Source organism: Solanum verrucosum, unplaced genomic scaffold (genome assembly GCF_900185275.1).
Source record: "Solanum verrucosum unplaced genomic scaffold, falcon-dt-bn FXZP01001106.1, whole genome shotgun sequence".
Classification (NCBI taxonomy): domain Eukaryota; kingdom Viridiplantae; phylum Streptophyta; class Magnoliopsida; order Solanales; family Solanaceae; genus Solanum; species Solanum verrucosum.
In genome coordinates this window covers 393,604-408,438 of record NW_026019643.1, presented here as the reverse complement: position 1 = coordinate 408,438, position 14,835 = coordinate 393,604, and the positions used below count along the sequence as shown (strand labels likewise).

Here is a 14,835-nt window from a genome sequence, read left to right as displayed (position 1 = left end):
AGGTAGGCTACATTTTATCTAGAGTTATACTTTGATTAGTCTCGTGTGTGTTGTGAATCTATAGAGCATATTGATTGGTCTTTAGATGTAGTTTGTGATTAATTTCAGTTGGGTTGATAATGCTTGTATAAATAAGATGAAAATTATTGAAACTTGTATTTAATGACTTGTGTTTGTAATATGTACTTGTGATATTCATTATACTTGTTGTGTTGTCCTGAGAGATAAGGAACAAAGAGCAAGTTGAGATAATAATAAAGCATGCATGGTTCTAACAATGAGTGGCTCGAGTCTAATGTAAGCTACTATATAAGCAATGATATGATGGATCGAGTACCACACAAATATGGTATATATTGATGATGAGTGGCTTGTGTTCGATGTGAGCCTACATACGAGTAGTTAGGTGATGGATTGGGTATCATGCTAGTACGGTACATAGACACCTAGGGTCTCCTGCATGTCATAATTACTAGTAAGATAAAATTAAAGTCACTTTAGCAGATGTGTACATATGAGTGATTAAATGAGTGACAGATGAGACTAATTTGATACAAAGGCTATACAACTGTGAAATCATTGTGGATATGTTTGTTAGGATTACATGTGACTATTTCTATTGCACAGAGTTTTATGATGTCATTTTATATATTATGGTGACTTATGTGTCTCGTAATTGATGACATTGATATGTCTGGAATGAGTCTATTTATTTGGCTTATAATAATATTTTGATTTGTTGAGTTTAATTGTATCTGTCTACCTATTTTATGACTTGTCTTTTTATATACTTGTTACTAATTTTAGTCGGCCTATGATGTCTATCAATACATAGTATTTGTAGTGGTGGTACTCCTCCACTTTTCTTTTGAGTGCAGACTATAATCAAGAATTGTCTATCTGACCTCAACTTTAGCGCAATTATAGTATTTCAGATCTGAGGGTGAGCTACTCCATTTAGGCTGCCATAGATCTTTTAATCACTGATATATACTCCATTCAAACATTGTTCATTTATCTATCTAGTTTTATGACTATTCTTAGATATTTTAGTTATTATGATTGAACCTCTCATTTCTTGCTTAAAAGCTTTTAAATAATGATTAATGACTTAGTTACAACATGTTTTAGTTGGTCAGATATTATCATCGAGGGATTAGTGCGTGTGTCAATCACAAGGGGTTTGAATTGTGACAAGATTAATATTAGAGTCTTAGATTTGTCAATCTCATTGTATAAAGATATGTCTAGTAGAGTCGAATGGTATAAAGATGTTTGTACTGCTCTTCGAGAGGCTACACGGCAATAGGAAAACTCATTTCTTTTTCTTTCTACATGTAGTTACTTGGTATCTAGTGATCCAAATTAGCTTCCGGCTCTTTCATTCTTTTCTCTCTCAAATGGTGAGGAAACTTTCAGGAGAAGCCAGAGTTGAGGCACCCCAAGTAAGCCATTTGGTTGTAACTCACAATAAACGATGAGCTAGAGATGCAGTGACTCCAGCCAGGCCCATGCCCATGCCCATGCCCGAACTTCTGATCAAGTGCGAGACAGATCGATCCAAGTCCCAAGCACCTTAAGAGACTCCCAATATGGAAGCAAATGAGTTAGAGGCATCACCTCAGGATACTTGGGCAAAGGTTCCAACTATTGGGTCGTAGTCATGTATAATTTCTTAGTTGTGTTCCCCATGAATTTACATGACATACCATCATATCGAGATATTGACTTTAATATCGATTTAGAGCTAGGGATTCGCCCCATGCTATTCTACCTTATCAAATGGCACCAGCTGAATCGAGGGAATTAAAGGTTCAATACAAAATTTTCTTGGTAAGAGATTTATCCATCCGAGTGCCTCTTCATAGGTATCTCCTGTATTGTTTGTAAAACACTTTATGAACTTGTTGAAATCATTAAATCACAAATATAACGCCGTCTTGATCAAAAGTTGACCATGGTCAAACTTATTCTTTTTACTTAACTAGAAACTGATCCAAGGGCCCAAATCACACTCGGGCCCCACGAGATCTGTCCACATCTATCCCAATCAAAAATCACCTTTTGGACACTAACAAAATTATCGAAACTTTATTTGAGCTCTTCTTACTCAAATATTGGCTTTAATCAAACTCATCAACTTTTCAAGCCGAAAAACTCTTTTGAAACCTATCCAACTACCTTAGATCTATATCACCCATTTCCAAAGATCACAAATACCACATTTAAGCTACGAAAAGTGATTAATTAAGACATAAACACAAAATTATAAAGTGTCTATGAGGATCATTACAAATAACCCCAATTTACTAAAGGGTTATGTAATAATCCCAATTTACTGAAGTGTTATTTAGTTTTTGATCAAAAGATAAAAAAAAAAGAAAAAGGAGTACAAGAGAAAAAGGGCTGAAATATTGGTTTTAAAATAGAAAAAACCACAGAGAAAGAAAAGAAAAAGAAAAAAAAAAGAGCATAAAAGGAAGGGAAAAATATGGATTTCAATCTGAATCAAGAAGATAATGTCTCTAAGCTTTTATTTTGAGTTTAATACGTGAATATGAATAGATTTTTATGCTAGAAATATGGAGAAATTGTGACGTATTAAGATTATCTAACCTATGGTTCTCCGATCCAAATCATTGATTTAAAAGAAAAATCGTATTATTAGAATTTATTTTTGATTAATGTTCTGATATTCGCCTGCCAAGAATAGTGGGTTGATGGTCATGGACTCATGGTACGAAAATTCTATCTTGTTAACCTGAGCTGAGTTTTCAGATCTAGGGATGGCAATGTGGAGGGGAGGATGCGGGGCAGGGTGGGTTTAAGGCTATGCGGAGCAGGTTTAAGGTTGTGCGGGGCGGATTGAAGTGGGTTTTTTAAAAATTAATGTGGGCCGGGGGGTGGGGGTGGGTTGCGGGTATATGTGATTTCATGTGAGTTCAAATTTAATTTTAACTTTTTACATGTTATACGAGTGATAGAACATTATTTATCAAAATAATTTCTTTAAAACTATTAAAATATTCAAGATAATAAATGAAAATGGTTCAATTAAAAATAATATTATTTCTTACATGTTTTCAATTGACCTCTAAAAAATAAAATTTTAAGTCACTATCCTATTAAATTAATATAACTTAATGAAAAAATGAATTTATTTTTATATATTTTATTTTTATTATCAAACTTAACTAGAACAAGAAAATATTTAAAAGTTATGCAGGGCGGGTTGAAAATGAAAAAAAAGTTGTTATGGGGGGCGGATTAAAAATTATGCGGGTTAAACTCAACCCGCCCCCGCACCGCCCCATTGCCATCCCTATTCAGATCAACCTTTTACAACGAGTTTGACTTGAGTTAAATTTTTAAAAAATATTTATTGAAATAATTTTGACTTTCTTTGAACTGAGGACATATATATTCTAGTAATCATACTCACTTTTATATATAGGGATTAATTAATTATCTTTATTAAGAAAACTGCTCGGATGGTAAGCATCCTGGTCAATTCTCGCTTCCAATCTTAAGATTGTAAGCTCGAGTCATCAAGGGAGCAAAAAGGTGAGAGCTCCTGGGGAGAGGTAAAAAAAGAACATGTTAAAATATATTATTTGAGACAAATTACTCCATGTAATTGGTAACCAACACACATTTATTCATTATCAAGTTACACAGACTAATTAAGTACTCAATATTGAGGTAATATTACAGAGAACTATAACACTCAACTTTTCATTCTTTGTTTTTTTTTTTCCCTCTCTAGACATGGTAGAAAATCAATGTCAAAACACCAGCTAATTGATTTCTTGTTTGACATTCTTTCGTTGTTAGGCAAGTACCTGCGCATAAATAAAATCAAAATAAGAGATGATAATATCCTATATATATATATTGAAAATTTGTAAGTTACACAATATAACTATTAAAATTCAAAAATGACAAAATGTGACAACGTAAAACTTACTTTATATAACGATATACATACATGCGGTGTAACTTGCTCAACATTTTGGAATTTCACCACACTTGGTTCGTAGTATTGCAAAAATTCACTTAATATGTAATATTCAGAATCTTGACTTAATCACCAAACATATTTTTATAATAATAAAAATTTCATAACATATTTAAGACTATTTTTAATATATACGAAATATCTTTTCCTAAACATCATTACATAAAATTAAACAATAATATAGTACATATGGTGTAATATAATTAACTTACTTTAGCACATTGGAATAACAGGACAGTTAATTAGATCAGTAACGAAAATCTGTCCAAACAAAGAAGACCAGCAGAATTCCTCATTGTGTACAGCAGCACTTAGTGCTTTGCAACAATTTTGTTTTTCAATAGGGCCAGCATTACAGTGAACTAAAGCTGCCTGCAATAAGAGTATCAAATTAATCTGAAGTCAGTATTTTTAACGTGAAGTACGTATAAAATTCATAAAAATTATAATAAAAGCTATTTTTCATGTTTCTTTTTTAATCTATTTTAAAAAGAATGTCACTTTTTACACTCTCTTTATTGTTAAATAAGTGGTTGTTTTAGCTTATGCGCACCACTAAAAAAATTATTTATTTCTAGAAAATGAAATGTATTTTTACTTACTCTTCATAAATACCTTGAAAAAATATAGCTATGGAGTAGTTTCTTGGTTATGTAAAATTTTCTTTATTTAAAAAAGGATAAAATTAAAATAACATCATTAATATCATTAAAACATTAATTATTTTGAAACAAAATGAAAAAGCTAAAATAACACTGATTTAGGAACGGAGGGAGTATTTAAAACTCCTTATAACCTCCAACATCCTACGTAATATATTTAAGATCACAAATTCAAAAAAAAAATATATTATACATTTTACATATTTTTAATTTAAGACCAACAAATTTAAAACTCTTCTTTATTTAACTTAAAACAAATAGATTAAAAAAGAAAAATTAATAAATGTAAATTTATAACTTAAAATATATAAAGTTTAAATTCTAAATCCATGTGCCTACCTCAAAGGGGTCAATACCTCCATACCCTGCCTGTGCAAAAGCTTCATGTATATAACTAGAAGCTAAAATAACACTAACCAACAAAATGGTTAAACTCAAGCCCTTAATATTTGTCATCTCTTCTAATTGAACTTTCTTTTTCTTTCTTCTTCTAAGGTTTAAGACTTTAAATTCATGATATGTACTAGTTGTATATATATACAAATAATGAGAGGAAAGAAGAGAGTTGATGAAATGAGGAAGCAATTAATGCATGCATAGATCTCAAGAAGGGGTTGACAATTTTATAAACTTTTATTTATTGGTTAAAGAATGATGCAGGAATTTGTAGCAAGTATTGAGGTTTATTAAATGGAAAATATTGGATCTAAGTTATATATAAAGATTGTTTATTCGATTTGTGTAGGTAGTTTAAGAAAAGAAAGAAAAAAAATTAATCTATGATTTGCGAGCTATTATATAGAAGTGAGAGTTATATCCTGTACATACATATAGTGACGGTGAGTTTTTCTTGTTATTAAAAAAAATGAAAGATTTTTATAAAAACTTCTGGTTCTAAAGTAAGTTGTTTAAAGCTAATTGTTACTTTTTCTATCTACTTTTTACTTGTTCACACTTTACTATATTAAATATAGATGTGCACTTACTTATCCAGTTTGAAAAACAAGACCAAACTTATAACTTAGTTTCTAATTTATCTTTATTATTAACTTATATTAAATATTAGTAATATATTTTTTAAAATATTAAATTTATTATATTTAAAGAGTAATATAGTAAAATTATCATTCTATTTATTGTACCTTAGGTAGTGTACCAAGTCAATAAAGAGGAAAAATTGCATAGTGGAAGTACCAAATATAAGAAGTATATATTTTTTGAGACAGACTATAAAGAGAAGAGTATTACATATGTTATTATAAAGTTACCAATTAAGGCATATCATAAATTTTCTTAAAATTACCCTATAAATAATCTTATTATGTAAATAGATATGTGCATAGATATTAGAGTAAGATTAAATATTATACTTCAAATTCTAAGAGAGTGAACGTTGTAGCTTCCTTAACGGATTGGCAAGATTTATGCTTAGCTTCCACTTTATGAGTATTTAATTATGGCTAGATTGGATCAATGGATCTTGTCTCCTAGAGTGTCTTAGTTGACTTATATTGTTGAAATATAAGTTCTTTATATATCGGTACAAAAAATAATAAAAATATTTGTGATGGTTATTTGTGACTATTACATAAATTTTGAATCGAGACCCAAATAATTCGAACGTGCTTCAAACAAGTTTGAACTAAACTTTATGATATGATATATGATATTTGTGATCGCAAGATTTAAATTATACGTGATCGTAGAGGAATAGCACCTTACAAAAGATTGTGTATGTGGAATATTATCGGTGATAGTAAAGCAACAAATGTACAAAAAAGAATTTTTTCTTGTATAAAATGTTATGGGTTGCGAGGTGTGTGAAGTGTGCTACATTGCTCTACATTGCTCTTTAAGAGATGAGTGTCTGTTTGATATAATTCGGATAATTCTTACTTCTAGATATAGTTTTTATGATTAAGTTAGGTTCAAAATTTAATTTTTAAAATGTATTATTAACTCTGTTGATTATTAAACTTTTATTGATTTTTCGAGCTAATGAAATATGTTCTTAAACATACATTGAGAATGTGTAGCACACTTGTGTTATAGTTTGTTCGTTGGATCATAGATAAGACACCAAAACCAATTTATCCCTTCAATTTTGGGAAATGATAGTCATTTGTTTAGAAGCTTGGCTAAACAAACTTTAATTTTTGTATAATTTGAAGAAAAATATTACTAATTCCACTTTAAATAAGGGGTGATGTGTTGTGATGACATTTTATGACAAGCAGTTATGATTAAGTGGGTGAATATTTTTTTTTAGACGGTCATTATAGTATGTGTATAATCTAGGTATATAAATTATACATTAGTTATACATATAATATATTGAATATATGTTGACAATGTCTACAAACCGTTAGGATTAAGTGAGTGAATTTCTTTAGCTACCTGCCTATAAATGTTAAGATTATTTTTTTTGAAAAAGTGCGTAGATACACCAATTAAGATATCATAATCTCTAAAATTTTCTATCATTTAAATTTTTTATAAAAGTTTCATCTCGGATACATCACTCCCATTAAGTAATGTATCACTTGCAATGTACTGGACAACCAAAAAATGTATCTGAAAGCAATGAAAAATTTGAAATTTTTGTAATTGGAAAAACTTTCGGGATATGATGTAATTAATCCCAAATGTATGACATTTCTGTAAGTTTTCCAAAAAAAGGACAAATTACTTAACTACACTTCTTTACTTACCTTAATAGCCATTTATCCCTACTTATTTCAAAAATTTCAAAAATCCCTTATTTACCTATGTATCCCGCATGTATCCCGTGCACAACGCTATGTATCCCGCATGTATCTCGTGCACAACGCTATGTATCCCACATGTATCTCGTGCACAACGCTATGTATCCCGTTATGTGGAATGTATCAAACCTAATGTATCCCGTGCACAACACTATGTATCCCGCAAATATCATTTTTAAGGGGTTTTTGATAAATAGAAAACTAGAAAGGATATGATGTTATTTAGTACTTATAATATTGGTTCCTATAATTTATACATATTTAAATCCAATTTAAATCTTCTTTGATAAATTGGGCTCAAATGTAAAATCCGTATAAAACTATGCTTGGGCCTAAAATTAGACTAATCCAAAAAGGGTGATTTGCACAACACAAATAGGATATTTTTAGGGGAAACTAAGCAAATATTCCATAAAAACAAAATAATTATAAACATATATCCCTTTACATTTATATCCACTAAATAATTACATTATATATCCCTCAATTAATTTCGCTTAACTGATACTAAGTTGATATCGTATACTGTATTGGTATCATTTAGGTTTATAATTTTGTTTAGTTGATACTAAATCAATATACATATAAAGTATTGGTATCATTAAGATTTTTTTGTTCAGAAATTACTCATTAATCAATGGTACTATAAGAGTATATATATATTCTTATAGTACCATTGACTAACGAGTAATTTCTGAATGATACTATAGGAGTATATATATACTCTTATAGTACCATTGACTAACGAGTAATTTATGAACAAGAAACATTAATGACACCACAACAATATACATATACTCTTATAGTATCATTGAGTAATGAGTAATTTCTGAACAAGTAACCTTAATGATACCAATACAGTATATATATATACACACACTGATTTAGTATTAGTTAAGTGAAATTATCAGTATATGATATTGGTTTAATATCAATTAAGCAAAAATTATATCCCTTAATGAATGGAGATATGAATTGTAATATTTTTTTTAAAAATGAGTATTTCTCGAATTGCTTTAAATTAGAGTATCAATATATAATTATTTTGAGTTTATGACACATTTATATAATTTTCCAAAAAAAAAATAGCTTTCTGTTTTGTCATGGTTGATCGTGACACGCAAGCATAACTTGCACAGTTGAGAAACACGTAGGAATATTCATATTCCTTGAGCATATGCATTCCTATTCTGTGAATAACTTGCATATCCATTAATACTCCCTCTTCCATTTTAATTTATTTGACTGATTTTAATTTGACATAAATAACAAAAAAGATTGAATCTTATGATTTAAATTAAAGATATACTGACTGTATGAATGAACAATATGATACGATGATGAAAAGTTTAGTTCGGTAATTTCGGTTTTAAAAATGTTATACCATTATCATACCATATTAATTTAGTATGGTTCGGTATTTTGAAGTTAAGTTTCGATATTTTGCGTGTACGGTAAATCGATTTCCATAATTTAGTCAACTTCAACTTATATATATTCATATAATAATTAACTATGACTTTGGCTTTTCAAGAAACGTCTCAATTATATCATACTACTACTTTGCACATGTAAAAATATTCGAAGTACAAACAATTCTCTTATTGATCAATCACTCAAAAAGAACATTTAAATCAAGATAGATTAGTCAAAATTTCAACATCTAACTAATTAGTTATTATTTTGTATATCTGCTAGTATTATATAGCTACATATACATGAATATTATATGTAACTATATACTTCGGTACAGTATTTGATATATTGATATTTTTTTTTATATATACCAAATACCGTATTGAATATCAAACTTTTTGAAACATGCATACCAAATACCATAATATCCAAACCGCGTTGTCAAAAAATTCGGGCTCCATATGTTATTTGGTATCTACCTTACCACGCCCACCCCTAGTTGAATGTATCACAATACTCTTTAATCTTGTCGTCTTAAACATGTCATGTGAAAAATTGAAATTATCGAGTTGTCGAAAAAGGAAAGAGACACTACATTTTTAACGGACTATAAAGAAAGTAACACAAACAAATTGATATGGATGGAGTAACTTACAGGGGTCATCTTTGGGTACAATGAATGAACTAATACTCAAACCTATGTTGTTTGGACACTTCAACTATGTCAATGGGTGCAAGTCGGATTCTCCAAAAGTAGTGTGTTTTTGGAGAATCCGACACGAGTGCGGCAACGAAAGTGAAGAGTCCGTCCAACTTAGACTCAAACAACTAATTTAGGCCTGTACAATGGAGGATCTTCACCAAGCAAAAGTGATTTCAAGACAGCTTCACACACAACAGTATCATACACAAGCAAGTGCCCACCATCAGGAACTTCATGATACTGAATCCAAGGGAGTGTTTTCGAGACGTGTCTTTGTAATTGAACCGGCACAACCTTGTCCTCGTAACCTTGCCATATGTGAACAGAGCTTTCGTTTTGTGGATACGGGTTACTTAGCTCCAGTGGATCAAAATCCCACTTGCTAAATGCCACAATGAAGTCACGACGTAGGGAGTCGAATACCCTTCGTTTCCTTATCCCGTCCTGTCAATAGACATAAAATGTGTCACAAACCAGAAACCCGAATAGTTCCTATACTACTAGTGCTACACATTATTATGAAATCGAATCCCCTTGAGATATTTCTTATTTCTCATCGATTACTTCAAGAAGCAACCATTGGTAAAGCTCATGCAAGTGGCCAACATAGGCTTAACTGATTACCGAGTCAACTTGAACAAGTATAACTAACCAAATTTCCATTAAGAAAGTTGGTTGTGTGAGTACATTATTTCCTTTTCTCTATTTGGGTATAGCTGATGAAGTTTTACCTGAGTGAACAATTGATATCCGTCTGTATTCTTCAAGACGGCCAAGTCTTTGTCACAAAAAAATTTAGGATTTCCTTCAAGAACAGTAGCTGATGGGAACATTTTTTGAGTGAACCACCAATGTAATAGCCCCGGAGTACAACATGTGAGCAAAAGCATAAGCCGGCAGAGTTGTTTCCTGTAATCATCCTTCGTGAGATCATCAGGTAGCGAGCGCCATTTGTAATTGATAAACGGGACTATTAATGCCACTCCTGCAAGCCTGCAGCAGCATATTTTCAATCCTAAACAATTGACAACAAAGGCAAGAAATCTAGAATTTATTTGAAGTGAGTTTTGCTATACTTTTGAGGAATGCGTTTGATGCAGCTCCAAGCAGGGTAACATCCCAACGACACGCCAATAACATAATACTTAGATCCTAATTGCAATTGATCAGCTAACTCTTCGATATCAGATGCTTCACTTTTAACAGATCGTTTTGGATTTGGATCACTCTCTCCGTATCCAGCTCTGTCGTATATCAGAAGGTATATCCCCATTCCATCTAGGAGTTTCTGAGAACTAAAGTATTATTAGAACATTCTCAACAGTATTATGCAAATTCAATAATGTCATTTCTTCAAGAGAAAACAGAAAGAAAATGACTTCCTGGCTTCCTGCTAGAAATTTTACAAATGCTAAACAACACCAGAAACTTTAATGTGATTGCGTATCCATAAGAAAAATTTAGGGGGTCGGCCGCGTGGCTTCAATGAGTTTTATTGAAATGATGATCTTTGAAGATATGATTTTCTCGTTTGGATTATATGTCAGCAAATTGACTAAAGCAATAATCAAGCCGGTCAACCTTGTATCGAGGGGGGTAGGGAATCGATTAACTACAGTTCAATCTCAAACTAATTGAGATCAGCAAGGGATGCAACACGAGGACTTCTTAGCATCTTACCCATCCTATTACTACTCTCGTCCAAGAATGCTAAACTTTGGAGTACTCATGGGACCATTGCATTACTGGTGTGGTGACATCCTTTGCGTCAACCAACATTTTGAATAATTTCTTGGGATACGGCATACACACTCAAACTAGGGTATAACTGTCAGCTACAAACTTAAACTGTGTCAGTGTCCTATCACCCCTCTAAACTTATTTTTTTCATATTATTCACCCAATTGTCAACACTAAATCAGTTTGATACATAACTAACCTTTTTCAGAAAATAGTGATTTCAAATTTCAAAGATATAGGCACCTAAGGGTGTCACCTAGTGGTCAATGAAGTGGTTGAGAGCCATGCGATCGGTCTCAACTTCAATTCCCAATAGAGACAAAAACACTAGGTGATTCTTTTCATTTATTTTAATCTTGATAAACAGAGTTACCTAATACCTGCTGCTAGTGGGAGATGACAGATATCCCATGGAACTAGTCGAGGTGTGTGAAAGCTGACTCAAATACCACAGTCAAAAACAAAAAAAGATTCTCAAAGAGACAGAGAGAGTTATTTGTGTTTACATCAGAAGCCATAAAGCTCATTTCTTTGGAGCTGCCAAATCCATGAACAAGAATGATGCTGTATTTGCACTTGTTCTTGGGTACTCCTCTTTCTCTGTAAGCCAGGTACCTCCCATCACTAAGTCTGACTCTAAGAGTAGTAATAGCAGATTCATCTACAACTGATGACTTGGATTCCATATTATTATTAGCATTTTGTTCTGTTGTCTGATCAGCACATCCTAGACAGCCCATCATCAAAACAAGAATTCTTCTGAATACCATCTTCTGAAAAAAAAAAAAATCAAAAAATATTGGTGTGTCAAATTCTACTTCAAAATTACAACAACATACGCTGTGTAGTCTCACAAAGTGGGGTCCGATGAGCATAGAGTGTAGCAAAATTTACCGTACCACAGAGGTATATAGCCTATAAAAAGTAACGAAAGTACAATAAACAATAGATAGTAACAGAAATCGAACAACAAGAATCAAGACTTCAAAATTGACCTCAGCAAATCAATCCAGCTAATGGGGTTATCTTGAAATTACCGAATTCTGCTACATGTATGCTCCTCAGTCCCTTGGCTCAACAGTCGAGAAACAGAAGTAGCAGAAGTACAAGCAACAACAAATACTAACATAAATCGAAAAACAAGAATGAAGACTTCAAAATTGACCTCAGCAAATCAATTCAACACTCTATGCTCCTCAGTTCCTTGGCTCAACCATCGAGAAAAAGAAGTAACAGAAGTACAAGCAAAAAATGACACAAACAGAAATCCAACACAAGAATCAAGATTACAAAATTGACCTCAGCAAATCAATTCAGCTAATGAGGTTGTCTTGAAATTACCAAATTCTGCTACACTCTATGCTCGTCAGACCATTGGCTCAACAGTGAAAAAAAAAGTAACAGATAGTAACAGAAATCGAACAACAACAATTAAGACATCAAAACTTGACCTCAGCCAATCAATTCAGCTAATGGGGTTATCTTAAACTTACCAAAGAACAGAACTTCTCTAAAGAATCAAGATTTACAACTACTTCAAGCCTTGGGTACTCATTAGATTCTTGAAAATCCAAAATTGAATCTTTTTACCTTCAGAAAAATAAAAAATCTTGGTTTGTCAAATTCCACATACAAATTGAGTTTCAGCAAAGTAATTCAATAAATGGGGTTGACTTAAACTTGCCAAAGAACAAAACTTTCTCTGTAGAATCAAGATTTACATTCTTGAAAATCCCAAAATTGAATCTTTTACCTTTCTTTTTTTCTATAAATGGAAATTGGGTTCTTGAAAGTTGTCTTTTTGCTGGACAATGGTGACAGGATCAACTTAGACCATGTGCAAATACAGGTAATTTGCATTTGAATGTTTTAATATGGCCTTGTCTTTACAAGTTTAAATTTTTGTTTTTCATTCTAGTTTTTTTTTTTTGGGTCCAGTTATAATATATGAGTGTTTTTTTTTTTTAAGTTAATAGTATGTGACTATTAGAAACAAGTTTTTAACCTAAAAAATATCCTAAAGTATATTCCAAAACTTAAATGAGTGAAAATTAGTCTCTTTTTTTTGTTTTCATATTTTTCAATATTTTAGTTTAAAATTGAATTCTACCGCTAACTTTAGACTTTAAAGTTTAGACCATCTCCAACTCACCTCTATTTTATTCTCCATTCTCTATATTTGGAGAGTAAAATAGAGAATGAGCACTCCAACCAACCTCCAAATCACCCTCTATTCTTCAAATTTAGAGAGGTGAATAGTAATACTACTCACACTCTCTACTTCACTTTTTTATTATTTTATTATTATTTCTATTTACTTTCTAATTAACATACTATTTTACATATAATTCCATTAATTAAATATCTAATATTCATAATTCTTTTTTAAATGTAATATAATATTTAATATATACTATTTTAATTTCAAATTAATAGTATTTTATTTATTTTTCTAATTTTCGTGAATAATAAAATTTTATTTTACTATTAATTTTAATTATAAAGAATACGCAAAATTAAAATGGCAAGATGAAAAAAATTAATTTAAAAATACAATACATGATATGATAATTTAAATACAAGATAACAATATAATACATAACATAATAATTTAAATACAAGATAACAATACAACACATAACACAATAATTTAAATACAAGTTAACAATACAATATAATACATAACATAATAATTTAAATACAAGATAAAATACAATACATAATTGATCACAACAATAATTTAAAAATGTAATCTTCATATTCACCATTAGATGGATTTCATCTTATTATAAATGGTTGGATGAGATTCTCTTCAGTTCATTTAATATTTTTTAGATAAAACATTACATATTATGTAATGAACACCATTTACCACTTGAAGTCTGCACATTCATTTCATTTCAAAACATATTCAAGTAATTTGGTCTGTCCTTTGAAAATGAATTTCAATCTTGGAGATTGTTCTAATAATAATGATGAAGATTTTTCTTCTTCGTCATCATTTTCGTTAGATTTGAAATTTTTTCCTAGTACAGAACATCATGATAATTTAATAAATTAGCTACGTATGAACAACTACATGTTCCAACAAGTTCTACAAAATCATACTAATGAAGTTTTCATAGGTGGCTCCATTCCAGGTCATTTGGTAATCAATCGTGATCGTGAGGCGGCTGATGATAATTTATTTCGTGATTATTTTTCAGTCACACCACGCTTTAATGATGCAATATTTCGCCATCGTAATCGAATGTCCCGTAATTTGTTTCTTCGTATCGTTGATTAAATTAAAGATCACGATACGTACTTCAAACAACGCATTGATGTGCTGGGTAGATTTGGATTATCTACTTTGCAAAAAATTACCGTTGTGTTTAGAATGTTGGCATTAAAGATCACGACACACACTACATGATATAATGACTACATGTATTATATTGCACAACATGATAATTGAGGATGAACGTGATCTCAATGCACTAATTCAAGATGCCGTAGAGGCTCCAACTCCAACTATAGAAATGGTGATAG

General features: G+C 30.9%; 2 protein-coding genes and 1 long non-coding RNA gene across 4 annotated transcripts in view; 1 reads left to right on the top strand and 2 right to left on the bottom strand.

The window, feature by feature from the left end:
* LOC125826298 (uncharacterized) overlaps positions 1-14,835 on the top strand; it is a 445,897-nt gene that overhangs the window by 278,228 nt on the left and 152,834 nt on the right. The gene's annotated exons all lie outside the window — the stretch shown is intronic.
* LOC125827598 (uncharacterized) lies at positions 3,747-5,186 on the bottom strand. Its single transcript, XR_007443008.1, has 3 exons — positions 5,020-5,186; positions 4,231-4,390; positions 3,747-3,842 (listed from the first exon to the last, which is right to left on the bottom strand). It is a non-coding gene; the product is annotated as an uncharacterized LOC125827598 (long non-coding RNA).
* On the bottom strand, positions 9,473-13,038 carry LOC125826139 (uncharacterized). Of its 2 annotated transcripts, XM_049505558.1 has the most exons (6): positions 12,798-12,834; positions 11,811-12,077; positions 10,641-10,852; positions 10,296-10,557; positions 9,688-10,008; positions 9,473-9,558 (listed from the first exon to the last, which is right to left on the bottom strand). In XM_049505558.1, exons 2-6 carry the CDS (start codon positions 12,072-12,074, stop codon positions 9,553-9,555), a joined length of 1,065 nt encoding a protein of 354 aa, XP_049361515.1. In that variant the 5' UTR covers positions 12,075-12,077; positions 12,798-12,834; the 3' UTR covers positions 9,473-9,552. The 2 variants fall into 2 exon arrangements, with proteins under 2 accessions (XP_049361515.1, XP_049361443.1); XM_049505486.1 differs by lacking the exon at positions 12,798-12,834 and adding an exon at positions 12,989-13,038 and having other exon boundaries at positions 9,473-10,008.

Excerpts from the sequence above, each read along its gene's own strand:
- LOC125826139 (XM_049505486.1), bottom strand. The coding sequence starts at position 12,074 with ATGGTATTCAGAAGAATTCTTGTTTTGATGATGGGCTGTCTAGGATGT. Across the intron at positions 10,853-11,810 it reads TGAGCTTTATGGCTTCTGAT|AAACTCCTAGATGGAATGGG; the intron begins GTAAACACAAAT and ends TTTAGTTCTCAG. Across the intron at positions 10,558-10,640 it reads ATCAAACGCATTCCTCAAAA|GCTTGCAGGAGTGGCATTAA; the intron begins GTATAGCAAAAC and ends ATGCTGCTGCAG.